Below are 24,742 nucleotides of genomic sequence, written 5' to 3' on the forward strand. Positions count from 1 at the left end.
ACCTGTAGTGCTGTAATCAAGTGAATAAATTATTATGAAGGCAGCAGTTTTCTGTCCCTTCTCTTTTGTGTCTATTTTTGTTCTGTTTATTTTAGGAAGTTTGTGATTCAGCATGCAGTCTCGCAATAGCAGAATATTTTTGCCTCTGATTTAAAAAAAAAACAAAACTTTTTGTTCAGCTTTAAAGGTTAAAAATACAATCAGGTGAGAAAGGTTGCTAAGTACTCAACAACACATCAATTATATTAGTCATAGTTTTCCATATTCAAGTCATATTCTGCCATACTATTTAGTTGGGGCTTTGTATGTATGCAAAGAAAAGAAAGTTGGTCATGAGACTTTTTTTTGAGCTTTCTGGACTTCGCAGTATTTTTGGTGGTTTAATGTGTCACTTAGATTTTTCTGTCTTAAAGTGTATTAAATCCTCTCCCTTACATTAAAATTACTGATTCATGTTTTTAACAAAAGTCCTCATGCTAAAATGACAACAACAATTAAAAAGGCTTTGGGCACTTTGCATACATGCAAGGGGATGCACCCCATACAACTGTAATCAATGAAATCAAAAGTATATTATATGGTTTTAGTATAATAACCACCTAAGGAAGTGTGGTTACTGCTGATATCTGTGTGAGGTTTTCTCTAGGATTGAGGAACACAGTGTGTTAAAAAGTCCATCTGCATGCTGGGATGTTTCACTCAAGCCAAAACTTGTGTATCACAAGAGGGTAGGTGCAAACTAGAGGAATTTGTATTAGAGGAAGGTTTGAGATCTCTGGCTCTCAAATCAAATACCTACTATTTCTGACTAGGAAGAGAAGAGCATTTTCTTCCAGCAGCTGGAAGAAACTTCTGGTTGTTTGTTTGGACTTGTTGTTTCTTTTTATGGATTTTTTCTGCCCCCAAAGTCTTGAGGGGAGCTGGTATGAAAAGGAAGGATTACAAATGATATTGCAAAAGAAGGGGAATAGAAGACGATATGAATTACATTTATGATAACTAGGATGAGAAACACCCATTTTTAACATATTTCTCTAAAAAAATGGGATTTTCCAAAGATTTTGGGCGGAACTCTCTTCTCCAGCAGACTGTAGCATCAAAGAATAAAATATCTATTGAAAATATAAAAAAAGAACAACTTTGTTAATGAGCATCATACTGTATTTATGAGGTTACTCAGTAAATGGTAGCAGAGTGCTTTCCCACTCCACTCTAATCTGTTGTGATTCATTAGATTAAGTACATTTCTCTGAACTGTGTTCATTAACACAGTCGTTTCTCATACAGTAAAATGTATATTAACAAGCAGGGTTTACTTTTGCCAGTTTGTGATGTGTTTTGATGGTTGACTACACACTTGAAAGCACTGGAAGGTGGTGAGGCATTGAGGCAGTGCTTGGGACATTATTCCCACCTGAGCCTGCTTTCTGTGAATAGGCCAGCCAAGAGCCCTGGAAGAAGAATACAATGGAAATCCTGAATTTTGTGAGAGCAACAGTGTATGCCTGTGTTCTTTGTAATACAAGACCATTAAATCCATCTTGTCAGTTGCAAAAATCTACTTTTATTTTAGATGGTATTCTCTTCTATAGAAATATGTAATTCTAACCATTTTGCTATTCTGAAAATTTGTTAATTTTTTCAGTTGCATTGTTCATAGAAATTATTCTGAGGAAGATAAAAGATGTAAACTCTGGAATGGCTTGATGATCTAATCTTCTGTATATTCAAGTATCTTTTGTGTGATTGGTCAGCTGTAGGTTTTTTGTTTGTTTGGGATTTTGTGTGGGTTTGTTAAATTTTTCTTTGGATTTTTTTGATATTTGTTTTTATTGCAGTTTTATGGCTGTTACATTACAGGGCTTGACATTCGTGGAGGTCCCTTTCATCCCTATCTTCATTATATAGATCATTAAAATGGAGATAGGAGTGTGATCAGCAGTGTCACTAGGGTTGAGAACAGAATGTACTACCCACTCAAATCAGGGATTTTTCTGTGACTTTGTGCCAGGAGGAAAACTCTTCTGTCAGTCTTCACTGGTTTTAAAATTGACTGTTCTCCTTTATCATCTCAATACTTTTACTGGTTGCTTTGGTTGGCAGTTTTGGTTATGAACACCCAAGCTATTCTGATGCTTGATATGTAACTTTTCTTCCTTATCAATGGGTAATATTTTCACCTTTTCCTGGAAACACCAGTTGAAACTGCAATATATCCAAGTATCTCTACTTCCCTTTTTCTTTTAAAATTCTGAATAGACAATTGAAGCTCAAATATTGCTTTGTCTTTTTGCTACTTGAGTATAGCAATTTGAAAAAAACCCACAGTCATAAAGAAATTAGTTAAATAGATTTTTAAGTCATAAACTAATACTAATATGTATAGTTTTTAGTTAAATCTACAAATAATGATAAAACCAGAGTAAGGTCATTATATTAACATGGTAAGCAGTCACACTATCAAACTATATTTCACTGTGTGATTACTACTTGATTTCCATAATATTGTTCATAAGCTATTATATGAAGCTTGCATTTGCATGAAGGAAAGCAAGAAGGCACACCTTGACAATACTTCAAATATACCATCGATTAAATGCTTTCATTTTAAAGGACACAAGCATTTAAAGATAATGCAAGTGTATAAAGCATTATCTAAGGGCATTTTCTAAAAATTCACAGAAATTATTCCTTTCAAAAAGAACAGTGTTGTGGCTTTACCCAAGCTGGCAACAAAGTATCCCCCAGAGACTCCTCCTCCTCCCTGGTAGGACAGGGAGGAGAATCAATGGGAAAAAAAGCCCAAACAAACAGAAAAACCCCACAAAAAACCCCATTGTGGGTTGAGATAAGAACAGCTTAATAACTGAAACCAAGCAAAATATAATAATATTAATGACAATAGTAATAATAAAAATATAATACTGCTGATAATCATGAGATGAGGATGTATTTTTTCATGGAGTTCTTTCTGTGTGGACTTGTACAGAATACAAAGAAAGGCCCTCTTTCTCTTTTGGAAGACTGTGGGAAATACATTTGTTATAATTTCAAAAGATACCTGTTGGGTTTAGTCTCAAGTTATCCATTAAATTTGTGATGACAAAAGTACTAGTCTGAGGAATAAAAATTGGGAATGAAAATTTTATTTCATTTATTGGCTTCATGCCAAGTTAGGCTTTGAATCAGGTGTATTTAAAATAAAAAAAATAAAATGCTGAAGGTATAGCACATGTTCTAGAATTCTGGATTTGTTTTGGATATTTTATTATTCCCTGCCTCCACCCCCTGTAGGTACTATGTGGTCAGCTAGCCTGGGAAGCAGTCCTTAATAACCATTTGTTTTATTCTGTACCATTTGTTTTATTCTGTACGTTGTAGACAGGTGGAAATTTTCTTTAATGGGATGACATGCATGCTTATTGAAAGAGAACTAACAAACTGGAAAAAATGCCAAAGGAAAAAGCTGAGAATCATGTTGATGAAATGTGAACTTGGAGTCCAAATGTTGGCTTTTTCTGACAGATTTACAAATGAGAAAGTAATTTAAAATCTTGAATGTATTCTATTTTATGTTAGGATAGTGAAGTATGTTCAATAAGTGTTCATGTTCGCAGTGAAGAATTCACATAAAATTTTCATGGAGCTGAAGCTTACTCATCCAGTAGGAGATGTGTTGTAGCAGGGTGGCTTCTGTGATTTATGACATTTGCCAGTTTTTCAGAAAAACACAAGCCTTTGGTGTAGCTTCTCTTCAGCTCCACTTTTTCACCTGTCCTTACAGAACCCGAAGGATTGCAGCAAAGCTAAGAAACTTGTGTGTAACATCAACAAAGGCTGTGGCTATGGCTGCCAGCTTCACCACGTGGTGTATTGCTTCATGATCGCGTACGGCACGCAGCGCACGCTCATCCTGGAGTCGCAGAACTGGCGGTATGCCACGGGCGGCTGGGAGACCGTGTTCCGGCCCGTCAGCGAGACCTGCACCGACAGGGCGGGCTCCACCACTGGCCACTGGTCAGGTAAGGCTGAGCCACCCCCATTGCTCCTCCTGGTCTGTGCAGCTTCGTTCCCGTAGAATGAATTTGTTGTCTCTTTCGTGTTGTGTGGAGCATGACAACTGTGACTGCAGCTGTGTATGTGAGCACCTTTTACATCTTATTTGCCCACTATATTAAAAAGAAAAAAATCCTTCATAAGATAGCTCTGCATTGGCAGAGTTTTTTTAATACAAAAGTTTTCCATTTGAGACTTAAATTATAATTTTTCAGCAGGGTGCTACTGTGTTCTCTACTAGATATTAATCTAATTTTCATGGGAGGGGAGGATTAAATAGAGGCTATTGTTAATAAACTTTTTAAGAAAAAAGGGATGTTTCCAATATTAAGCACTAGAAATAGAAAAGAAATGGTATACAATTGTTACACCCCCAACAAAATAAACAACTAGTTGAAATAACTCCTAATGCAAGCTGAACAGATGCAAAATTCATGCTATAAAATTCATTGCTATAAAAGCAATGACAATGTTAAATATGAATTTTTATTTGTATATCAGCAAGGTGGTCCATTCTTATATCATGCTGAACAATTTGCCTAGAATAAGTAGATGGACACTGATGTTTGGAGGATCAGATAGCTTTGTTTGAGTCAAAACAATGTTTGTTTTAAATGACATCTTTCTCCATGTAATTGGTAGTCAAAACATATCAACATCTTCAGTCTTTTCACTAGGACACTGCATACCCTGTGCATATGGAATCTTAAAGTAACTATGAAAGTTTTACAGGTCTGAAATTAACTTAATCAGATTTACAAAATCCAATTTACAGGTTGCATGTAAACTTGTGTGTTTACACATTGAAACAGCATTTGCACATTAAAATAGCATCTGTTCTTCAGAGCTTCAAGATGCTACAAAATTAGCTTTGAGAATTCTAGTGAGTTTTGTGAATGAGATTTTTGTTTTTCAAAAAATGTTTATCGGAAATGGTTGGATGTTTTATAAAAGCAACTATAAATGGACAACAGATATTGAGAACTCCAGATGAAGTTTTATTAGTGTTTGGTGAAGTTAGTAAGTGAGACTACAGTCTGGACATGGCTCTCAGTGGACTCTTCTACATGACTCAAGAAGTTAGATGCAAGCAGTTTTGTGAGCAACTTTTGAGCACAGTAAGCTGGAAAACAGTGCACTCATGCACACATGGCTTCAAAAGGTCATATGTTTTCATGAAAATCTATTTAAATAGATGATGATTTCCTGCAATATAGCAATATAGGCTCTTGCTGATGAAAATACAAATAATCCTTTATTTTTGGTTCCTACAGTTTGGGTTATATTCTTTTTTTTTTTTTTTTTTTTCAATTAGTTTCTAGATCAGGATGAATAGATTGAAGGCTGAGCACATGAAATACCCTGATGCAATAAATTATTTTTTAAATAATGAATGCCACTAATTTGAGTTCTGGTGTTGTAGTGCTAGAGGGCTGTGAAAGACAATCTTTCTGTAGTCGGCCTGTTGGCCAGCCACACATGCTATAAACTGTATTGAATTATGATCTTGTGCAGTGGCTTGGTCGGTGAGGATGAATGATACTGACAAGGGATCTCTTTACTAGCCTCAGCCTGGCTTCAGTAGGAGTCATCATTGGATACTTAATTGCTGCTAAATTTTAAAGACAGTGTATCTTGCTGAAGATTTCTGTGTGCTTTTTATGTCTCCCTAAATCTATATATATTTTTATTTACTTTTATATCTGTTTATTTATTCCCTGTTTTTTCAAGGACAAATAAATCTGAAGTTCTTAACTCTAGTTAAGAGCAGTTTGTTTGCAAAACCACACCTTTAATTTCTTTTTTTCTCTATAAATTCTGAAATCAGCATATGATTTTCTATATTTTCAAAATAAATAAAGTGCATTGACATTTATCAATTTTCATTTTTTATAAGCAAAACATTTATCCTATGTAGTGTAGGGATTTTAATTTTTTTATTAATTATGTTTCAAAAATATTCATACAAGTGAATAATTTTAGCAAGTGTTCAATATAAATTATGGAAATAGTCCAACAAGTCAGAAAAATATATCCTCTAAGAGAGATGCTTTCATGAAATTTGCACACCTGAATAGATAATTTAGTAAAATGTGCTTCATGACAAAATTGTTCAAATTTGTACATCTATTAATTGCTCCTGCTTGATATTTTTTATTTTATTCACAAAATTTTGCAGCTTCTGAACTTTATTTTCAGTGAAACAATTTAGGTTGTAATACCTTCTCCAAGAATCAATGCATAGAGAATGTATATGCATATAGTTCTGGAATTTTCTTTGTCCAGTCCTCTCCTAACTAGGTGTAAAAGCTAAGCTTGTTTTGGAATTTGGGAAGTAGAGTGAATTTTAAGGAGCAAAGTGATATTTGCCTGATAGCAGAAGATTAGTAAGATGTGTTCTCATCGGTGAAGAATTAAGGGCCAGCTCAGCCCAGGTGATGTCTTGCAGGAGTTGTTCTTGTGTTTGATGTGGTGGTTCTGGAATCAAGTTCAGCTTTTCTGGCTTAAACATATCAAATGACTGAGAATTCTATTGCAGATTTCTGTAAATACAACAGTTATTTTACACTGTGGCATAAGTTTTCCTTGTCCCTTGTTTCACTCATACTGTCATTCTAGAGAAAAAATCTTGAGAGATGGTTGTATATATGCTCTTCTTAGTTCTAAAATTATATCTTGGTTGTAATTGCATCTTTCTTGTAGTTTGTTTTTCCTTTGATATCTATGGTCAAACTGTTTATGAATAATTTAGGTAGGATTTTTATAAGAAGCATGAATGATTTACTAGTAATAAGAGCCAAAACACAGAGAACTTGTGAAGACATATTTATCATGAAATTTTTGATTAATTTTCTTTAAATTAATTAGTTAGCCAGGTCATAATGTTGTTATCATTGCTGTATGCTAAAATGGAGCCTTACCACTTTTTCCTTGCTGATTTATGATGTTATGGTGGCATTTCCCAATAATAAATTGAAAGAGGTCTACAAAATAACTCGACAAAAAATCATAACTGAAAAAGAAAACAGATTAATAGGAAGGACAGATTAATGTACTGTTAGAAGTCATATCTGCATTTCAAGCTGGAGAATGAAGGGATGTGGAGGTAAAGAAGCCATCTACCTGCATTGAATAACAGTACGTGCTCCTTCCCATAAGGCCTAAAAACCAGAAAGATGAAAGATAACTCGAAAAAGGAAACCTGAAACAAAGTTTCCTGCAGTTATCCTTGAATATTGATTTCCCTGCCTCTAACTATGGTTTGATGAATTAATGCTTTTGAGGAAGGGATATCCAGAGGGGAGAAAATGGCAGTGCTCTTCATTTGTTGGTAGTGCTAGCTTTTAAGTATTAATTGAACTACAATCTTAAAATATGAATTAACTAATATGTTTATATGTATAATTCAAGAATGAGGATACTGTGGATACACAAAATGAATGTTTAATTTATTAAAGTCTATCTGGCAACAGTAATCAAAAGCACTAAATAAAAATTGCAAAATCAAACCATAAAAAGTTGTACAGAATTAATTGCAATAAATTAAGAAGTTTCACTCCATGAACTCGATATTCCCTGACAGTAGTTTTTTTATGGAAATCAGCTGCATATTTAATATTGGCCTAAAAAAACTCCTTGAACTTGCATACAATTCTATGAATTATGTTTTGCTCCCACATCCCACTCTTATTTATAAAATTTTGCAGAAAGAATGGATTAATTTCTAGTTCTAATTTTTAACATTGTGTTTATACAGTGACTTTCATTAGTTACATTCAAACAAGGTCTGTTTCTGTGAAGCAAGCTGGAGAATGGTGATTTGAGAGAACAGCAGAGTGGAACAGCAACCTCTCTGAATTTTCCTTTTTTTCAATTGTGTTAATCTTGAAATCAAGCTACTGATACTGTGTAGATTTTTTGTCTTCAAGGTGCCTTGTAAGATACTCTGTGTAAAGACATTTGTCTGTGTAAACACAGAAATATATTTAGGAAGTGGTAACTTTTAAAATAACCTTGGAATTCTAATGAAGTAGGTCTGAGTTTTCAGAGCAATGCAGTAGCCTAAAAGAGCTAAGTGTGATCCTTGTTCATGTTTAAGTGGAGGGTTATGGAACAATAGCAAGAAATTATTTTCACTGTGCAGAGAAAAGACAGGCTGCAGGACACTGTCTACTTCTGTTATCTGCCCTTCAAAATGAATATTGATAAATATGAGAGGATTCTGAGAAAGACCTACACTGATTCAAGGACATAAAAGTCTGCTTTACAATCAGAGATTAAAAACCATAATTCAGTTCTAAAATAAAGCAAGTTTTAAAGTGGCAAGTCCTGCCACATTTTATAGGTATTTCTATATGTGAAATATTTCTACTTTAGACAAAGATGTGGCTGGATTATTTTGATTAGAGATCAGATCTGCTTTTTGACAACAACTTGCTGCTGCTGTTGACCCCTGTTATGAAAACTGGTCCAGAAGCAGAAAAGCAAAAAAAAAAAAAAAAAAAGCATGAACTGACACTGGAATTACAGGAGATGCAGTCTTTTCTTGGAGCTAGCTTTATTTCTTTTGGGGATTTTCAACACAGAAGAATTTTTGCCTTTGGTTTTTTGGAGTGGGTATGGGTTTTTTTTAATTTGTTTGTTTTGTAGTGATACTTTTAATATTGTTTTACAATTTGTGTCATGAAGTTCACTTGTGCAGTCCCAAATCTGCCATACTAAACTAAATTAATTTGTATTTTAAGGAGATTGTAATAAAATACATCTGTGTGTTCTTTCACGCTCTAATCAATCAAGCCAAGTTTATCCTAATTAAGCCATTTATGTGGCCTAAATGTACCACCAGTTCTCATCTAATTATATGAGGAATTACATCAAATCTATTCTTGGTAAAAGAATGGTATTCTTGGAAGTTGTTTTGCTTGTAAGTGGCATCTTTTAACAGGATGGAAGATAAATGGGAAATACTTCAATTTAAATACAGCTATTGTCCAGTAAATTTTCTGATAGAAGAAGTAAGGATATCTGTATGCCTTTAAAGGTTGATGTATATAATCGCGCTATCCATCAAAAAATGTTCAAGAAGCAAAAACATTGGGTATACAGTTAGTTCTCTGTATGTCATTGCTAATTTAGGTTAAGATTTGATGTCTGTATAAAATGCAATTGAGTGTTTGATAATAGTTCCTTGCATGGACAGGACCATAAGCAGATTAGCAAACATGTTCCATGAGAATTCTTTAACTGTGTTGAAATGAAGGAAGGTAACCTAAATGTGTCCTGACTGAAGATAATTACTTTCCAAATAGCAGGGGCTTCTTTCCCTACATTTCTTGATAAGGGAAAGCTGAAGTCTTAAAAGTCCAAAGAGTGCAGGGAGTCAGGGAAAAGGATTCTTGACTCTTGTTCTGTTCAGTGGTAGGAATAATCAATTGCATATTTGATCAGAGATCTTAAGCTGTTCATATGAAATACTACACTTTGAAGCACGACCTTCCCTTTTTCCTAACAGATTGATGTTGCCCCCCACCCCCCACAATGTAGTAGCAAAACTAGTACCTGTAGGTTAGTGGTTAATTGCAAACTTTCCTCATGAGCATTAAATCATGGATGAAAAATTACAGATTGGTGAACAAAATGTCCATTACAAACTGGAAAAAAGGTTTTTGCTTAACTGTTACCCTTTTAAGGATTGTTTAATAAGCAAAAAAAGCTACAAATTGGCTTAATATTAGAGTTTATTTGATTTTTATTTTGAAAAGCTTTTTTCAAAAAGCTTTTTACTTGAAAAGTTGTACCGCAGCATGCACAGTAGGGAAAAATAGTGTATTTTGTACTCAAATGGAAAAAAAAAATATTTTTTTTTTATATGAAGAGATGGCATGAGGTAAACTAAGTATGTTAGGTCTCAAACAAACTGCAAAGTTTGCAATGTTAATCTGAGTTCTTTGGCTGCATAAATTTCAATCCAGACTGAAGTATTGTTAGGTTTTGGGGGAATTATAACCTGCATTCAGGTTTTGAATAACTTTTTAATGTATTACATTGGTCATTTCAATGTCCTAGTTAAGTAATATTACCTATTTTTAAGTAATCTTTAAACAAGGGTAACCTGAGCTGACAGCTGTGGAGTTGAATTCAAGTCATCCAAACCCTTCCTCTGTCTTGAAAATGACTACTGCCATTTCCAGGTGGGAGACATCCCAGAGCACTGCCAGCACAATGGGTTATGGCTCTGGGGCTTGGGAATATATCAGTTATTATGGTGGCCATTCTTTCTCTTCATGCAGCTACTCTCACTTCTTTACAGTAGCACAAGGCTGGGCGTTTCATTTGTTTCAGTGTAACTTCACCAAGTTCTGAAAGGTTTTTGTCTTTTTGCATTTGAGTAATGAATTAAAAGAGAACCTTAAAATGTCAGCTAATTCTCAAGATATATCTCTTGTCTAGATTTAGAATGTCATATTGAAAATCTGCTTATAGGCAAATGGCTCTGAATAAAGGTTTTCCACCATGTGAAATAACTTTCACCATGTGAAAGACTTTTAAGGTAGAAATACTTCCTTGCATTTTATATTTTTCTTTCTCAATCTTTAGGCCTTCAGCCCACTGATTTATTTCTTATGTTTATTTGATTTATTTGAAAATCAGTCTTTTATTGCACTGATCTCCTACCCATATTTGAAGACCCACATTAATTTTAACATTTAATTTAATTTAGCATTTCAAATGAAACAATAAATATTTTATATTAAAAGAAAAAAATACTTACTTTAATACCTTATTTTTGGCACTGCACATCCATGAATGTAAGTTTGCTAAAGTTTTGTAGAAAAATCTTTGGAAGATGTTTTCCTTTATCTGATATTGCATAAATCCTGTGATGAACCTGAACAAAACAGGTTTGTTTTTTTTTTTTTTTTTTTTTTTTGAAAGTACCCTTAAATAAAATAGTGGTTTTAAGTTTCTAATAATGTGCAAATAAATAATAGTTTATTGCTATAATAATTATGGAGAAAGCATCTTTATTTCTGTGTGATTTTTCTTGATTTTTTCTTAATACTTCCATTACATTTTCTCCTGTGACTGAAGATCAGAAAACTATCCTTTTCCGTTATTGCAGGCTTACACTCTTGATCTTCTCCTTTCATGTTGGTAGACCATATGAAGTGGAATGCATCCTTGTTTCTTTCAGATGCATTGTTAAGGTGATGTGTACCTCACTGCTATGAATCTCAGACAACATAGAAGGTTTATTCTCTCCTGTTTTATTTATGGGTAACTAAAATGTCCTTTTGTCTACAAAAGATTGGGAGTTATAAACGACTATCTCAAAAAGACAGTAAATGTCTTGTCTAGACTGGGAGTGCTTCTCCATTAGATGCCTGGACAGGCAGCTGCAAATACTAAGCTCCATTGTCATGACCTGTTGGAAACTTCTAGGTCATGAGATATGAAATACTTGCCTGCATGTTGTCTTGTTTTTTACATGCTTATAACATACCTGTTACAGGCTTGAGTGTATGTCCAGTCAACATATGCATGCAAGAGATAAACCCCTGAAGCAGTTGAAGGATTATTATAAAAATAAGCTATTTTCTATTCCAGAGAATATAACCTAACATTCAAAACAAATATTTGGAACTATTTTCAAATCTGTATAATTAACATTAGACTGAAATAGAGAATAAGCTTCAATGCAATTGTTTGAAATTAAATCCAAAACTGGTTTTTCATCAATATAGCTGTAATGATCTTTTTATGTGTTCCTGAGTTATTTCAGCTATCCTTACGTATGATCTTACATTTAAAACATCAATTCTGTTTATTTGAATGACTAGACTTGGGTAACATGGCAAAACCCCTTTGCATTTATAAAAGTGTATTTGTCTTTGCAAAACATTTCATGATGTTTTCTGGCAGCCAGGGAATTGGAGCTCCTCTTTAGGCAGGTACCCCTTTCATATCGGTTCTTTAGATGAAATGGGGCATTGTTCAAAAGCAGTTTGAATATATAAAGATAAAAGGAAAAATAAATTGCTAGTAAGCTGCTTGATTTCTACCTAGTTTGATGGTCTTCTGACTGTTCTGTGAAGTCCATTTGTGCAATCTCTTCATCTGTAAACTTTCCTGCTGACACGCTCTAAACAATTGAGGATGGGAAAAATCTTTACTTTTTAATGTTCTCTCAAAGTGATGTGACAGTTGCCACATAAAGCTTCTGGTAAGCGATGAGAAGTTTTCAGTAGAGTGAAACAGAAATACATTATAATGCAGCTCACCTGAGCTGCTAAAAGGGGAACAGAGGCTCTAAAGGCACCCTTGCTTTTGTTTTTTAAAAGATAGAGCTATTGCAAATGCAGAAATTGTTACACTCAGTTGAAGCCTCCAGGTCAAAAGGGAAAACATTCACTGGAATCTCATCACTTGTTAGGACAGTAAGAGCACTGTTCATCTTTGTGCTATGGCTTTGATTACAGGTAGGATTATCCAAGAACCGGAATAACATGGGAAAATAAATATTATTGCAAGACTGTCACTTGTGTTACAAAGACATGTTGGTAGTTCAGTAGCTCTGGGAGTTACAGTTTTTGCAGGAGCAAAAAAGACTATCATTAAAGTTTTACTTTTTAGGAGGGAGATGATAAAATGATATCTTTACAGATTTATTTTAGACAAGTTTCTTGTGAGAGCAAAGGTTTTCTCATCATGCGTTACCGTTCTAAATGCTTTTTTTCTTCTTAAGCCTAACTTAAAATCCTGAATATTGGATGAATTTCGGCCAAATTTGACTAAAATAAATTGGTCTTGGTAAGGTCTCTCAAAAGTCCTCAAAATAGGTAGACTGGATGCATGCAATGATTCCCTGAAGTCAACATTCAGGCCTGTGAAGAAGTGAGAGGCAGTGATTGATCACAGATGCCACTTTTCAACACACAAACAAGTACCCAGAGAGGTAAGAGACATGTGAGGGTAGTTGCAAGAGTTGTGCAAGAGAGGAGAAGAAAGAATAGAGAAAATAAACCTTGGAAGTGCTGGACTGAGAAAAGTAGTAGAAGGCATGTTGGCATGTATGAAAGCATTTTGGTTTATTCACTCCTGAAGGTATCAAGATTCAGCCCCTTGGGATGACAAATGGGACAACACTATCCATATGGCATGTGAAACTTGGGAAAAAAAGGACTATATTCAGTTTCTTTAGATCAGAATTGCACCAAATTTATTCAACACTTGTCTGCCTTAAAAGGCTTGATTACATAAAGGATGATTAAAAACTTAGTATGTGGAACACTAGTGAGAAATAGTTCAGAAAACCAAGTTAAAAAATTCTGTATTAAAACTGTACAAAGCAAAAGCTTAGAGAAAAAAACCCATTTAGATATATGAGTTGTATTTTACATTGACTAGTTTAAAAGAAAAATATTATTTTTACCTCATGGCAATTCCATTTTTTAATTCAACTATGGCATAAAGCTTTTGTGGGGTAACTTTGTTTAAGTTTGCAAATGCCCAGAAGATAGTTGTAGGAGGTATAGTCTGCATGACAAAACAAATAAAAGTATACTTTTACTTTCTTCTGAATTAGTTGACAATTCATGGAGAGCATAACATGACATAACTTTGCATTGTTATAATTTTTTACTATGTCTGAAAAGAAAAGCACTGAAGTATCATTGATGAACCCTGAAGTTGCTGTCCTTTGCAATACGTAACAGGAACCAGCAGGACATTGAGGAGCCTTGAGAGAGTTCAGCACAGTTCTCTCACCATATCCTGTGCTAGTCAAACAGCCTTCCCAGCACTCTGACATATCTCCTGTGGTTGAATTTAGAGTTGTTCACCTGGGTAAGGTTCCAAACTGGCAGTCAGTCTTTGTGCTGTAGAGCTTGGTTAAATAAGATCTGTGAAAAGTCTGTGCAAGTTGATATCAGCTTAATTAAGTATATTATAGAAACAGAATTGCAGGGAAGCTATTCCATTTTTACATCAGTTTATTCAGTTGTGTTTCTAGCAAGACAAACTGAAATTAAATTGAAATTGTCAGTTACAAGATAGGAATGTCCTTAGCATGGTGTTCTTTGGCATACTTTTAAGGACTTCTTGAAAAAATTAAAATTGGCTGATGAATTTTGAAATATCAGGAGAGTGAATGATCAAACGGGTTTTCAGTTAACATTAACTAATAGTAGCGATTGTGTGGTAAAATATCATCCTCTTTTCAGGTAAGAAATTAATCAACACTCAATGAAAATGCCCATCCAAGTGCACGTATGAGCCAATGTTCAGATGGCAGTAAGCTTACCTAAAATGACAAAATTCCAAAGGTCTTTGTGAGTCAAATCAACATTTTTCAGGCTTCCTAAAGAAGTTGATAAGAAAGATGCAAACAGCAAAAGTTTTTAAATGGGTTTTAAATTAGTGTAAGTTTGAGAAGTAGACAGACAATAAGGTTATGCCAAATCGCAAAAATTATGCAAGTCCTGAGGGGAATAAAGTGATTAAGGCACATTGGCATACTGCAACGAAGCAAAGTTATGCTATTTATAACACATGGAGCTCATTTCAGTACTTAAAGAGTATTCAGTGTGTCTGGTGGAAATTGAAACTGTGTTACCCGTGTATTAGTGATGAGCGTATCCAAAAATTGGTAATAAATAAGAACTAGATGGTACAACTGGCATAGGTAATCTGAATTAAAATCAGTTTCAGTCCAGGACTTTCCTCCTGGGTACATTGTTATGATAAGAGTGAGTGTTTTCAATATTGCAGTATTTTATGACTCTTGAAAAAATACTCAGTCTTTGGTTACTCAGTGAAGTAAAATCCAAAACAGGATTAAGTTGCAGAACTCTGGAAGACAATTATTTAGGCCATTCCAAAGTGAAAAATAGCACCTGGAGTCATATAAAAGTTAAGCTGTAAACAGAGTTATAGTGAAAAATTTTGACAACTGTAAAAGTAAAATAAATCACATCAGAAGAAGTAACTTGGAAATATTGCTGCATGTAAGTTATGTATAACAACTCTAGAGGTATCTCTCAACCTAAATAATTCTATGATTCTGTATCAAATATCAAAATTGTACCACCACTGAGCAGGGAATTGGACCTGATTGACATGATGATGCTGTGATTTAAACTACCAACATGAGAAAAATATGCAAACATTAGTATGGATTATTACCTTTTATGGCTTATCTGTTACTTAACAAAATACGTCCGTGAAGTAGGAAAAAACTCAAACATTTTACAAATTAGAGAAAATGTAGCTAACAACTGAAGTGTGGATTAAATATTAATTCTGTATTTTTAACTTGGTTTCATTATCTTCAGTTGAAAATTCATATGAATCAGTGATGTGACTTACTGTTTCCTAATGTATCTGCTTGTCTGTTGATCTGAGTTTTGGTTATCTCCTGTATCATTGATTTTGATTGCAGCTTATTTCTGAGTAGAATAAAACAATATCCTGCTGTCCAAAGAAGGGTACCAGTTTTTTAAACTATGCCTGTTGAAAATAGAACAAGCTCATTGCCTATTAGGAATCTTTTCACAAATACTGGAAAAAAAAAAAAAAGTGATCAGTAGGGTAAGAATGCTGTCTCTTGCCTGTATGGCTGCTGCAGCCTGTATGGCTGTTGTTGGCTGTTGTTTACTCCTTCAGGGTTACTAAAGAGTTACTCTACACTGGTTTTATCCACTGCAAAAGCAAACAGTTACTGAAGTTTTCCTTTCACTGCATCTACTATCTTTAAATTTTAAAAGTGAGTGACAACTAATAGGGAGTTTTTCCTTCATTCAGATATGATGATATAGGTAATACAATATAGAGAGTTGCCATAAGGTTTTCTGGAATTGTACACATATCTACACATATACATCAGATGGTAATTGGTTGTAAGCAATTAACACACTACAACATCATTGAAATAGCCATGACCAAATTTATGATTTGATTAGTAATTTTTTTAAAGACAACACTCAACCTAGTAGTTAATTTTAAGCAATCAAATTGTTTTTCTTTAATGAAATACATTTGCAACTTCATTACTATTCAAACAACTTAACACATAGAGTTGAAAGCTGAAATCTGATTATTTTTCACAATCTTCTTTGATATTCTGTGATTTTGGTATACTTTAATATAGTTTGCTATATATGCTGAGAGTTTTCGTAGTTATTTCTGGCCAATCTCATTTTCTTCAAAACCTTAAGACAGCCTATGGAAATTTTTAAAAGCATACCTATCCTTTAAATAGGATGGAACAATGTATTGAGTGCTTTTCAGGATAGGAATGTCAAATAGTAGGTCAGATTGCTCAATCAGCTTTATCAATAGTAAGACTTTACAAATGACTATTTACAGACCAACAAATTTATTCAGTCACAAAGTTTTAAAGCTTGTCAGTGATGCTGTACTTAATAAAAATCTACCTTTTATATGCAAAATTGCATCACCTGCTTTTTTTCCTCAAAAGGTTTGCAGATTTCCTTCTCTAATTTAGGACTGAAGTATTTTCTGTCTTCTCTTGGCTAAGACTGCTGTGTTTTATTTGCCACCCTGTTTCTTCTCCCATTATCAGTTGAGGGGAAAAAGGTAATGGAACCTCAAGCACTCTTTCATACCATTCCCAAGCTAAACATTTGTTGTCTAAACTTTTGCCTGATACTTCACATCTGCACCAGATTTAGCACTTCCCTGGCTTCATGCTGCTTTTCTTTATTGCAGCTTTATGAAGTTGTACTAATAAAGTACTATCCATTAAATTATAAGAAGATTTAAATGCTCAATATTTTTGCTGAATTTACGAACTTTTATTAAATCTTTTCCTGTGAGTGTGATTTAATAGATGGTAAAAAAAATGAACTGGCTTCTTGAATTAAAAAGAATCATCCATATCTGTAGTATAGGAAATTCTTCTAAAGAATCCCTTACAGTGTTGGTATACAGTGCAGTGATGAAATACTGACATCTAGATACGTCTTGGAAGATAGATTTCCAAATCTGGTAAAAATGAATTGAAATGTACCTGAGCATAACAAACATTCCTTATTTAAATAACCGTATGTCAGAGAGTTACTGCAGAATTTTGACTAGTCTTGCCAGATCTTTGGGATCTTTAACTGTTCTTAAACTCTTGAACTCATTCCTTCCTTGAATTGATTTTTTTCAGCATTAAGATTTACTTGGTCATCAACAGTTATATGTATTTGATTTGCTTATATTTAAAGCAGTTTTTTTTCCTGGCTGGTGGCACTAAAGGGAGAACTAACCATCTTTGCCAGTAAATACTGCAGACAATGGAAATATTATATGTGAGGAAATGGGCACACTAGAAATAGTAGCTGAAATGTTCAATGCTTTAAAAATGAAATGCTTTTTTTTTTGTGTTGTCATGTATTATAATTTATTTCAGTATATGAATGTAGCTTTGAATTATCAGTTATGTAGACTGTTGTGTTTTTGTAATTTTTAAAAACTCTTAAAATATGTTTGGTGGCTATTAAGCCTTGAATTAAAATCCCATCTAAACTATCTGTATATTCTACTGTAGTTAATATTTAAAACAATAAATTCTTACCTCTATGTACATCGCATGCTTATACAGTGCTTGCATTTTCTGTGGTCTATTTAATTTACTACTTCATAGTTTAAGTTCTTGAAGAGAGGAATTGTCTTTCTCCTTTTCTAACAACAGAATAGCTAATTTAGTGATTATAATGATGTCTGAAATTTACTGCAATAAAAGGTGGTCAAAATAGTAGCAGAGCTGTAGTTATATTTTTAACAATTTCCCTTGCCTTAAAATACTGGTTTAATTTTAATTCTTTGATAGGAAACTGAATTTTAGACATTTTAGATAACCAGATAAACCTTCGCACACAGTAATGGTATAGTTCTATATAAGAAGGTATCAATATATAAGGAGGAACACATTTTATATTTTATTAACTACCAGCTGCTAAGAATTCAAGAACCTTCAATTTTGTTCTACCTGAGGTCATTGTTAGGTACAGCTCGTATATAAATCTAGTCTAAAATTATGGTTTTTATTAGATTTGTTAATGCTGTTTTTAAAAAGTAGAGCAAGAGTTAGGTAGTCTTTTTGAAATTGAAGATACAGGTGAATTGATATGTTTGGGATATTATTTGCCAATGGTAAAGCTTATTAATAAAGTAAACTACTTGACTCATCCTAGTATGTATTTTAAAACAGGTGAAGCTAATGATAAGGATGTTCAGGTGGTGGAACTTCCCATTGTTGACAGCTTACACCCACGGCCACCCTATTTGCCCTTGGCTGTCCCTGAAGACTTGGCTGATAGACTAATTCGTGTACATGGGGATCCTGCAGTGTGGTGGGTCTCACAGTTTGTGAAATACTTGATTCGTCCACAGCCTTGGCTGGAAAAAGAAATAGAGGAAGCCACAAGGAAACTTGGTTTCAAACATCCAGTGATCGGGTGGGTATTTAGTTTTCTTTTAAACTGTCTGTGCTTTAATATGTGTATGTAGTGATTTGTGTTCAGGAAAAATAATTTTATGATGATAATCAGAGTCTCAAAGTATTTTGTGGGGAGAGAGGGTGATTTCTAGATGAAGCTCTTATTTTTTAACTGTGCATAATACAAGTTGATTACAAGTACTTCTTCAGCACACTTGTCTACCTGCAGTTGGACAGATATATAAAAGGCAGCTCAATATAAGGTTTTTTAACATGTCCTTCCACATCTGGTAATACTGAATTTCATCAATGTAATTGCCTTTCAGCTTGTATTCCAGGCACTTTACTGTCTGTGTCTTCTTTCCAGTGCCTATAGCTTTTACATTTGAGGAAAAAACGCTAAGCCTATAATTTACATGCCACAATTCACAACTAATTTTATCACTGGCTACGTATGAACATGCTCTGTGCCTTTCCCTTCCCTGCTGGTGTGTTTGCAGTTGCTGTTTCTCAGCTATAATGATGAATTGGAAAGGTCTTTGTGGGGGAATATGGGGAGAAGGAAGAAAAGCAATAAAAAGCAGCTTGTGGGGGAAAGGTTTTTCCATCATCTAGTCTGAAAAATGTTGCTGCTGCTGTGCTAGAGTCTTCTTCCTTTGCCAGAATTTCCTTCAGTCCTTAAACTTTCTTTTTCTAGGGGTACACAGTAGTCCGAATGTTAGTTAGCTTTTGACCTTGAGGCAGTAGGGCACTTCACCAGCTGCTGTGTCTGGAGATTTGTTACGTTTCAAGGAGGTCAAAAAAATGCACCTTAATCCAAACTATGCATTATATGATGCAAATATTCCTATTTTCCTTTTGACCTGTATTGATCAAGCATTATCTATCTACAGTAGATAACTTTGTGCACAAAAGGAATGCCACCTTATATACTATAATTCATTCATTTCTTTCAGTTGCCCTTTGCCTTCCTTGTCAGAATATTATATTGCTTTTGAGAACAGACTGACTTCATATTGTCAGTGTGTCATGATGGACATGGATGAGTTTTAATCCCTCATTATTTTATGTATTTATTCAATCTAAAATTCCATTTACTGAAGTATGTGTAGTATTTATTAAGGTAATTCCTGGTTTTTCCCTTTTTCCAGTGTTCACGTCCGAAGGACAGACAAAGTAGGGACCGAGGCAGCATTTCACCCCATTGAAGAGTACATGGTACATGTGGAAGAGCGCTTTGAGCTTCTTGCTCGCAGGATGCATGTTGATAAAAAAAGAGTCTATTTGGCTACAGATGACCCTTCCTTGTTGCAAGAGGCAAAATCCAAGTAAGATGAATTATGTTTATATTGCAGTTCCTTCCTTCTGGTGGGCTTTACAATTTCTGACTATTGTCCACCACAAGTTTAGTATAATTTTTTTAAAATCCTTTATTCAGTTAAGACTGCATTTAATTTTCCAATGATTTTGATTTTTCTCTCAGATATGCTTTTTTGTGATTTTTTTTCTCCCAAGTATGCTTTTCAAACCTTAATGTTAAAAATCTGGAAGAGTTGAGCAAGATACTTGTGACTATGTACAAACAAATCAATACTGCAGAAGGGAGGTAAATAAAAATAATATACATTTAAACAATATAAATTTAAATAAAAAGCACACAACATTTATTATTGAACATATATATTAAAAATAAACTACTTAGAAATATTGTAAAACCTGGTCAATATATTAAGAAGTATATTAAACCTGTCAAAAAAATGTGAGCAGTTGCCAGAGGAATTTTTGTAAGTGGCTTGAAAAGCTTATGATGCAGCTCTTCCCTCTTTCAGAAGGACTTCTATAGTGATAACATAGAAGACTTTCATCCTACATGTTGAATAATTTTGTCCTTAAATATAGGAATTCTCAACTTCTTACAATGTCTTTGTCCCTTTTTTTTATTCTGTATCTTCTTCTAGCACTCTAGAATGTGGATACACAGCAAATATTCATTTACTCCTAGATGGCCTGTATTTCCTTGTAAATTAATACTTCTAATTAATTGATTACTACTTTCTAAAATCAAGGCAACACAGTAGTGGCAAAATTTTGAACTGTTCTTTTCTTGGTGACATTCTCAGAAAAATATGTAACATAACATACTGCATAACAGATTTCCTTTGGCATATGCAAGGTAAGCAGAAAATGTTATTTTGTAGTAGAAGAATTTTCTACAGCATTGAAAACCTGTCTATTTCAACTGTGCTGTTTTTGGTTTTCTTTCATATTTATAAAATTGTTTAAAATTATGGTGTTTTGTGAAAACTAAATGAACATACTCAACTCCAGATGATGGCAACCTAATCCTTTTTTGTATGTGTAAAGGCATGAACAATAGCAGAAACAATTACAGCATTTAAAGTGCAAATCTAAACAATGAAAAGACAAGTAATACAAAGTTGAGGTTATAATATTTAATTCATCATATTGTTCTAAATAACTTTAAGAACTGTTTGTAGCATAACAGAATTCAATACTGATGTAACAATCTTAGTTATGCATTTTTATTTATTTTTGTTTAACTTTCAAACCTTAGCATTCTTTGTGAATAGTAATGAGATGTTCTACCTGTGTAAACATATCATCTCAAGTTTTTAATAGCAACAAAAACTAATTGTAACTTATTCAGTAAAACAATACTGAATTTTATTAAGAATTAGAGCTCAAGTCCATTCCAAATGACAATTTTACTTTAATATGGTAAGATACAGCTCAATCATACAGCATTAATTTTATGTTTTCTTCATAAAAGGCATAGAATTCATAAGAATTGAAGAATTTTTTATGTGTTATTGCTGGGTTTTCAGGTCACACCTTACTCTAAAACATAATTTCCTATGTTGCTTGCACCCTACTGTTGCTTGCAGCTTCAGATGCCTTGAGTAGAAGGCATTTGAAACTTCCTGTGATTTCACAGAAGGCAGGATGCAATTTGATGTTTGGGCATTTAATAGCATCTGAGGGCAGGTTAAGGTCATGTTTTGGCAGCAAAGAAGCTTTTCTTTCTCTTCTTGTGAAATCAACTATAAATTGGTTTACACTTCTGACAGAAACGTTCTAGTCACATTGAACTACCAAGCTTTGTAGAAGCAGCTGTCACATTGCAGTAGCTTATGTTGCATTCATTATTTGGTGCAACAATATTAGTAAGTCCTAGGTACTGTATCTCTCCACAAGAGAGTGACTGGCTGTCAAACAGCATTGGCATTTAAGTAAAGAAAATTTAGCCAACATTCACATGAATAGGCATGTTGTTTCTAGCAAGAGAACTATTTAAACTAATCATAGTCATGAAAACAGAAATGTTTTGACTTGAGTTTCAGAAACTTCCCTTGCAGTCAGATGTCTACCAATTGCAAGCACAGTAGTAAAGATAGTGCAGTCACTACCACCAGTTTGTACTGTGTTTGTGTTCTATTTCCAGAAGAAGGAAAGAAGTGATATATTTTCAGAATTAGGATCATGTAGAACAATTTTAGTAGAGAGTAGCAGGGTTGAGACTTCAACAACTGTAATGATCAGGGGATTAAAGCATTTGACAGCTTCTGGTAAGCAGAAGTCATGGTATTTATCTTGGATAAGTGATGTGTTAGGGATGGTGTAAATTGCTTTTTCTTTGGCTGATTTAATCATTTTCACATGCAAATTTTTTAATGTCTAGTACATGTATTTTTAGTCCATAATACTACTTACAGTATCTTCACTCCTTAAGGTATTCAAAACACTACAGATGATATATACATAAATTCTTAAAAAGACCATATTTAATATATTTCTGGTTTGTATATGAACCTATTTAGGTGTTGTTCTTTTGTACATGAGCACAAACAACAAATCATATTCTTCCTTATAGAATGTTTTCCTGTAAAGTCATCTGTATTTTCTTTTTTTCTCCTTTTATTACTGTTTATTTACTTCCACAATAGCAGGTGGAAGTCTTTTCTCCCTTTCTGCTATCTGCAGTTTGGCTAACCCTCCCCACCCCCCCAAGTCATAGTACGCCTGATATATAGAATTCAGCACTGCTTCAAAGTACTAGACTCTGATGAACAGCTCATATATTTTCCAACTTTTTTTAGAGCAAGACCTGAGAAAACACATTATTTCTTACTCAATCTGTTTACACATATACTCACAATCTTCTTTCAGAGGGAAGAAAATTTTCAGTGCCTGTTCTGCACACTTCCACAGGCCTAGCAATTGAGAACAGGAGCCTGGGACTCACCTTGATTTGCACTTGCAGTTGATAAGCTGTAGTTACACAATGAGTTGATCAGCTTCTGAAACCAATGGAAACTTGAAACAGTCTCATAACTGTGCTTGATTTGTATCCTTCTCTGAGGCTGTTAGGTGCAGGAAGGAAAGATTTAACTCTCTCTTTGTCTCTTCTCCACCTTCTTTTGATTTCTTGTTTTCCCTTCCTCATAAGAGCGAAAAAAAATTAAGGATTTAAAAATACTTTAAGTTATTGTTACATGAGAAAATATTTTAATATGATATAAACTAAGTTTTCATATTTCAAAAAATATTTTGACTTACAGTAGTACTAATTTTTTTTTGTAATAAGTCAAGAAAAGTGTATTGCCATGGAATTTTATATCTATTTCCTTTTGACCAGTGAGTTGCAAAATTTGTTCTCCATATGGCCTTAAGAACCGTGAAAGACTTTTTTTATTCTTTTCCTTAGTTTGCATGCATTTATTTAATATGTCCCTTTCAGAGGTGACTGGTTTTTTTTGCAGTGTCCCAATCAGTATCTAATGGTATGGCAGTAAGTGTAGCCTAATAAAGTCAGAATCCCATATCCTATTTAGCAGTAGAGAAAACTTAGTGGTCTGAGTATATTTCATCTAAAATCAGCATCATTTGCAGAATGTGGTATATACTTCCTGATATGTTTTTCACTTCTACTTTGTTATGTAACTGACAGACATACAGGATCTTTTTATTAATTATTTTTTCTAGATGAAGAGACGGCATGCTTGGAGGCAGCAGTGACATTCTAGAGGGTTCAGCAAAATTGTAATTAATTTCCTGTAAAGCAGAGACTCACTTAAAATGAATTAACAACCCTATCTTTCAGCAGAGGTCATGCTTCTTAAAAAAAATAAACAGAACAATGCTATTAACTGTGTATTGTATTTTCACAGGTATCCAAATTACGAATTTATCAGTGATAACTCCATATCCTGGTCAGCAGGACTCCATAACCGATACACTGAAAACTCCCTAAGAGGTGTCATTTTGGATATTCACTTTTTGTCTCAGGCAGACTTCCTGGTCTGTACATTTTCATCCCAGGTAATGTGTAATGCAGAGACAATGTTGATTATATGTACCAGTTCTAAATCTTCATGCTTCTGTTTATAAAAATTTGTTTTAAGATAAAAAGCACAGCAAAAAGTCACCAAGCAGTCTTTTGTGGCTAATGTGCTGATCCATCTAATTCACATATGGCAAGAGGTGGCTTCTATCAGATTGAATGTTTTTTACTTGCTGTTGTCATTATTCTCTTCAGTGACACAATCACATGTGATTGTACTGTTAGATGGAAGTGGACACAAAACTCAAAAGTTAAAATTCACTTAAAAACTAAATGTTTTCCACAGCATCTAATGTAAATGTTCTACTGTACTGTAATGACAAATAGAGAACAAGTGCAATATTAATAGCTCTTATACAGTGATATATTGACCTTGACAGACAGAATTGTTAAATAAAATTGCCATAGCCAGAAGACAGCAAAATTACAAAAAGTACAGAAAACCCTCTTATCCCTCAATCATGCTTGTGCATACACTTTATCTACCATTCACCAGATCCTGTAAGAGAGAATGACATTTTATAGCATATTTAGAAGTTTATTAATACAGGCTCTTTCAGACCAAAGACCTGAGTAAAATTCAAAGTAAAAATCCTCACTAAGAATAGCTGTGAGGAGCCATCCACTTTAATAATAATGTTTGATTTAGCTGAAGCACATCCACTGAATGCATATCACAGAGAAAGAAACAAAACCCACGGCTCTATGTCTTAAATGCCACATGTGCATTGGTGTAGAGACAGCTCATAGTCTGAGGGAAGAATTATATAATCTTGGATAAAGACTTAATGAAAAATCTGTAACATTTTCTGCTATTGTTATATTCCGATAGCTGTGTTAAAAGTGATAAATGTTTGCTTTAACTAAAACTCTGGGTA

The 24,742-nt window shown here is 33.9% G+C and overlaps 1 protein-coding gene across 6 annotated transcripts in view; it reads left to right on the forward strand.

The window, feature by feature from the left end:
• Nucleotides 1–24,742, forward strand: part of FUT8 (fucosyltransferase 8) — a 97,975-nt gene that overhangs the window by 66,824 nt on the left and 6,409 nt on the right. For all 6 annotated transcript variants that reach the window (XM_053946277.1, XM_053946275.1, XM_053946279.1 and 3 more), the window contains 4 exons: nucleotides 3,785–4,022; nucleotides 18,275–18,521; nucleotides 19,654–19,830; nucleotides 23,692–23,842. In XM_053946277.1, coding sequence (XP_053802252.1) covers nucleotides 3,785–4,022; nucleotides 18,275–18,521; nucleotides 19,654–19,830; nucleotides 23,692–23,842 — 813 coding nt within the window. The remainder of the gene's footprint in view (nucleotides 1–3,784; nucleotides 4,023–18,274; nucleotides 18,522–19,653; nucleotides 19,831–23,691; nucleotides 23,843–24,742) is intronic.

Source organism: Vidua chalybeata, chromosome 6 (genome assembly GCF_026979565.1).
Source record: "Vidua chalybeata isolate OUT-0048 chromosome 6, bVidCha1 merged haplotype, whole genome shotgun sequence".
NCBI classification, from domain to species: Eukaryota; Metazoa; Chordata; class Aves; order Passeriformes; family Viduidae; genus Vidua; species Vidua chalybeata.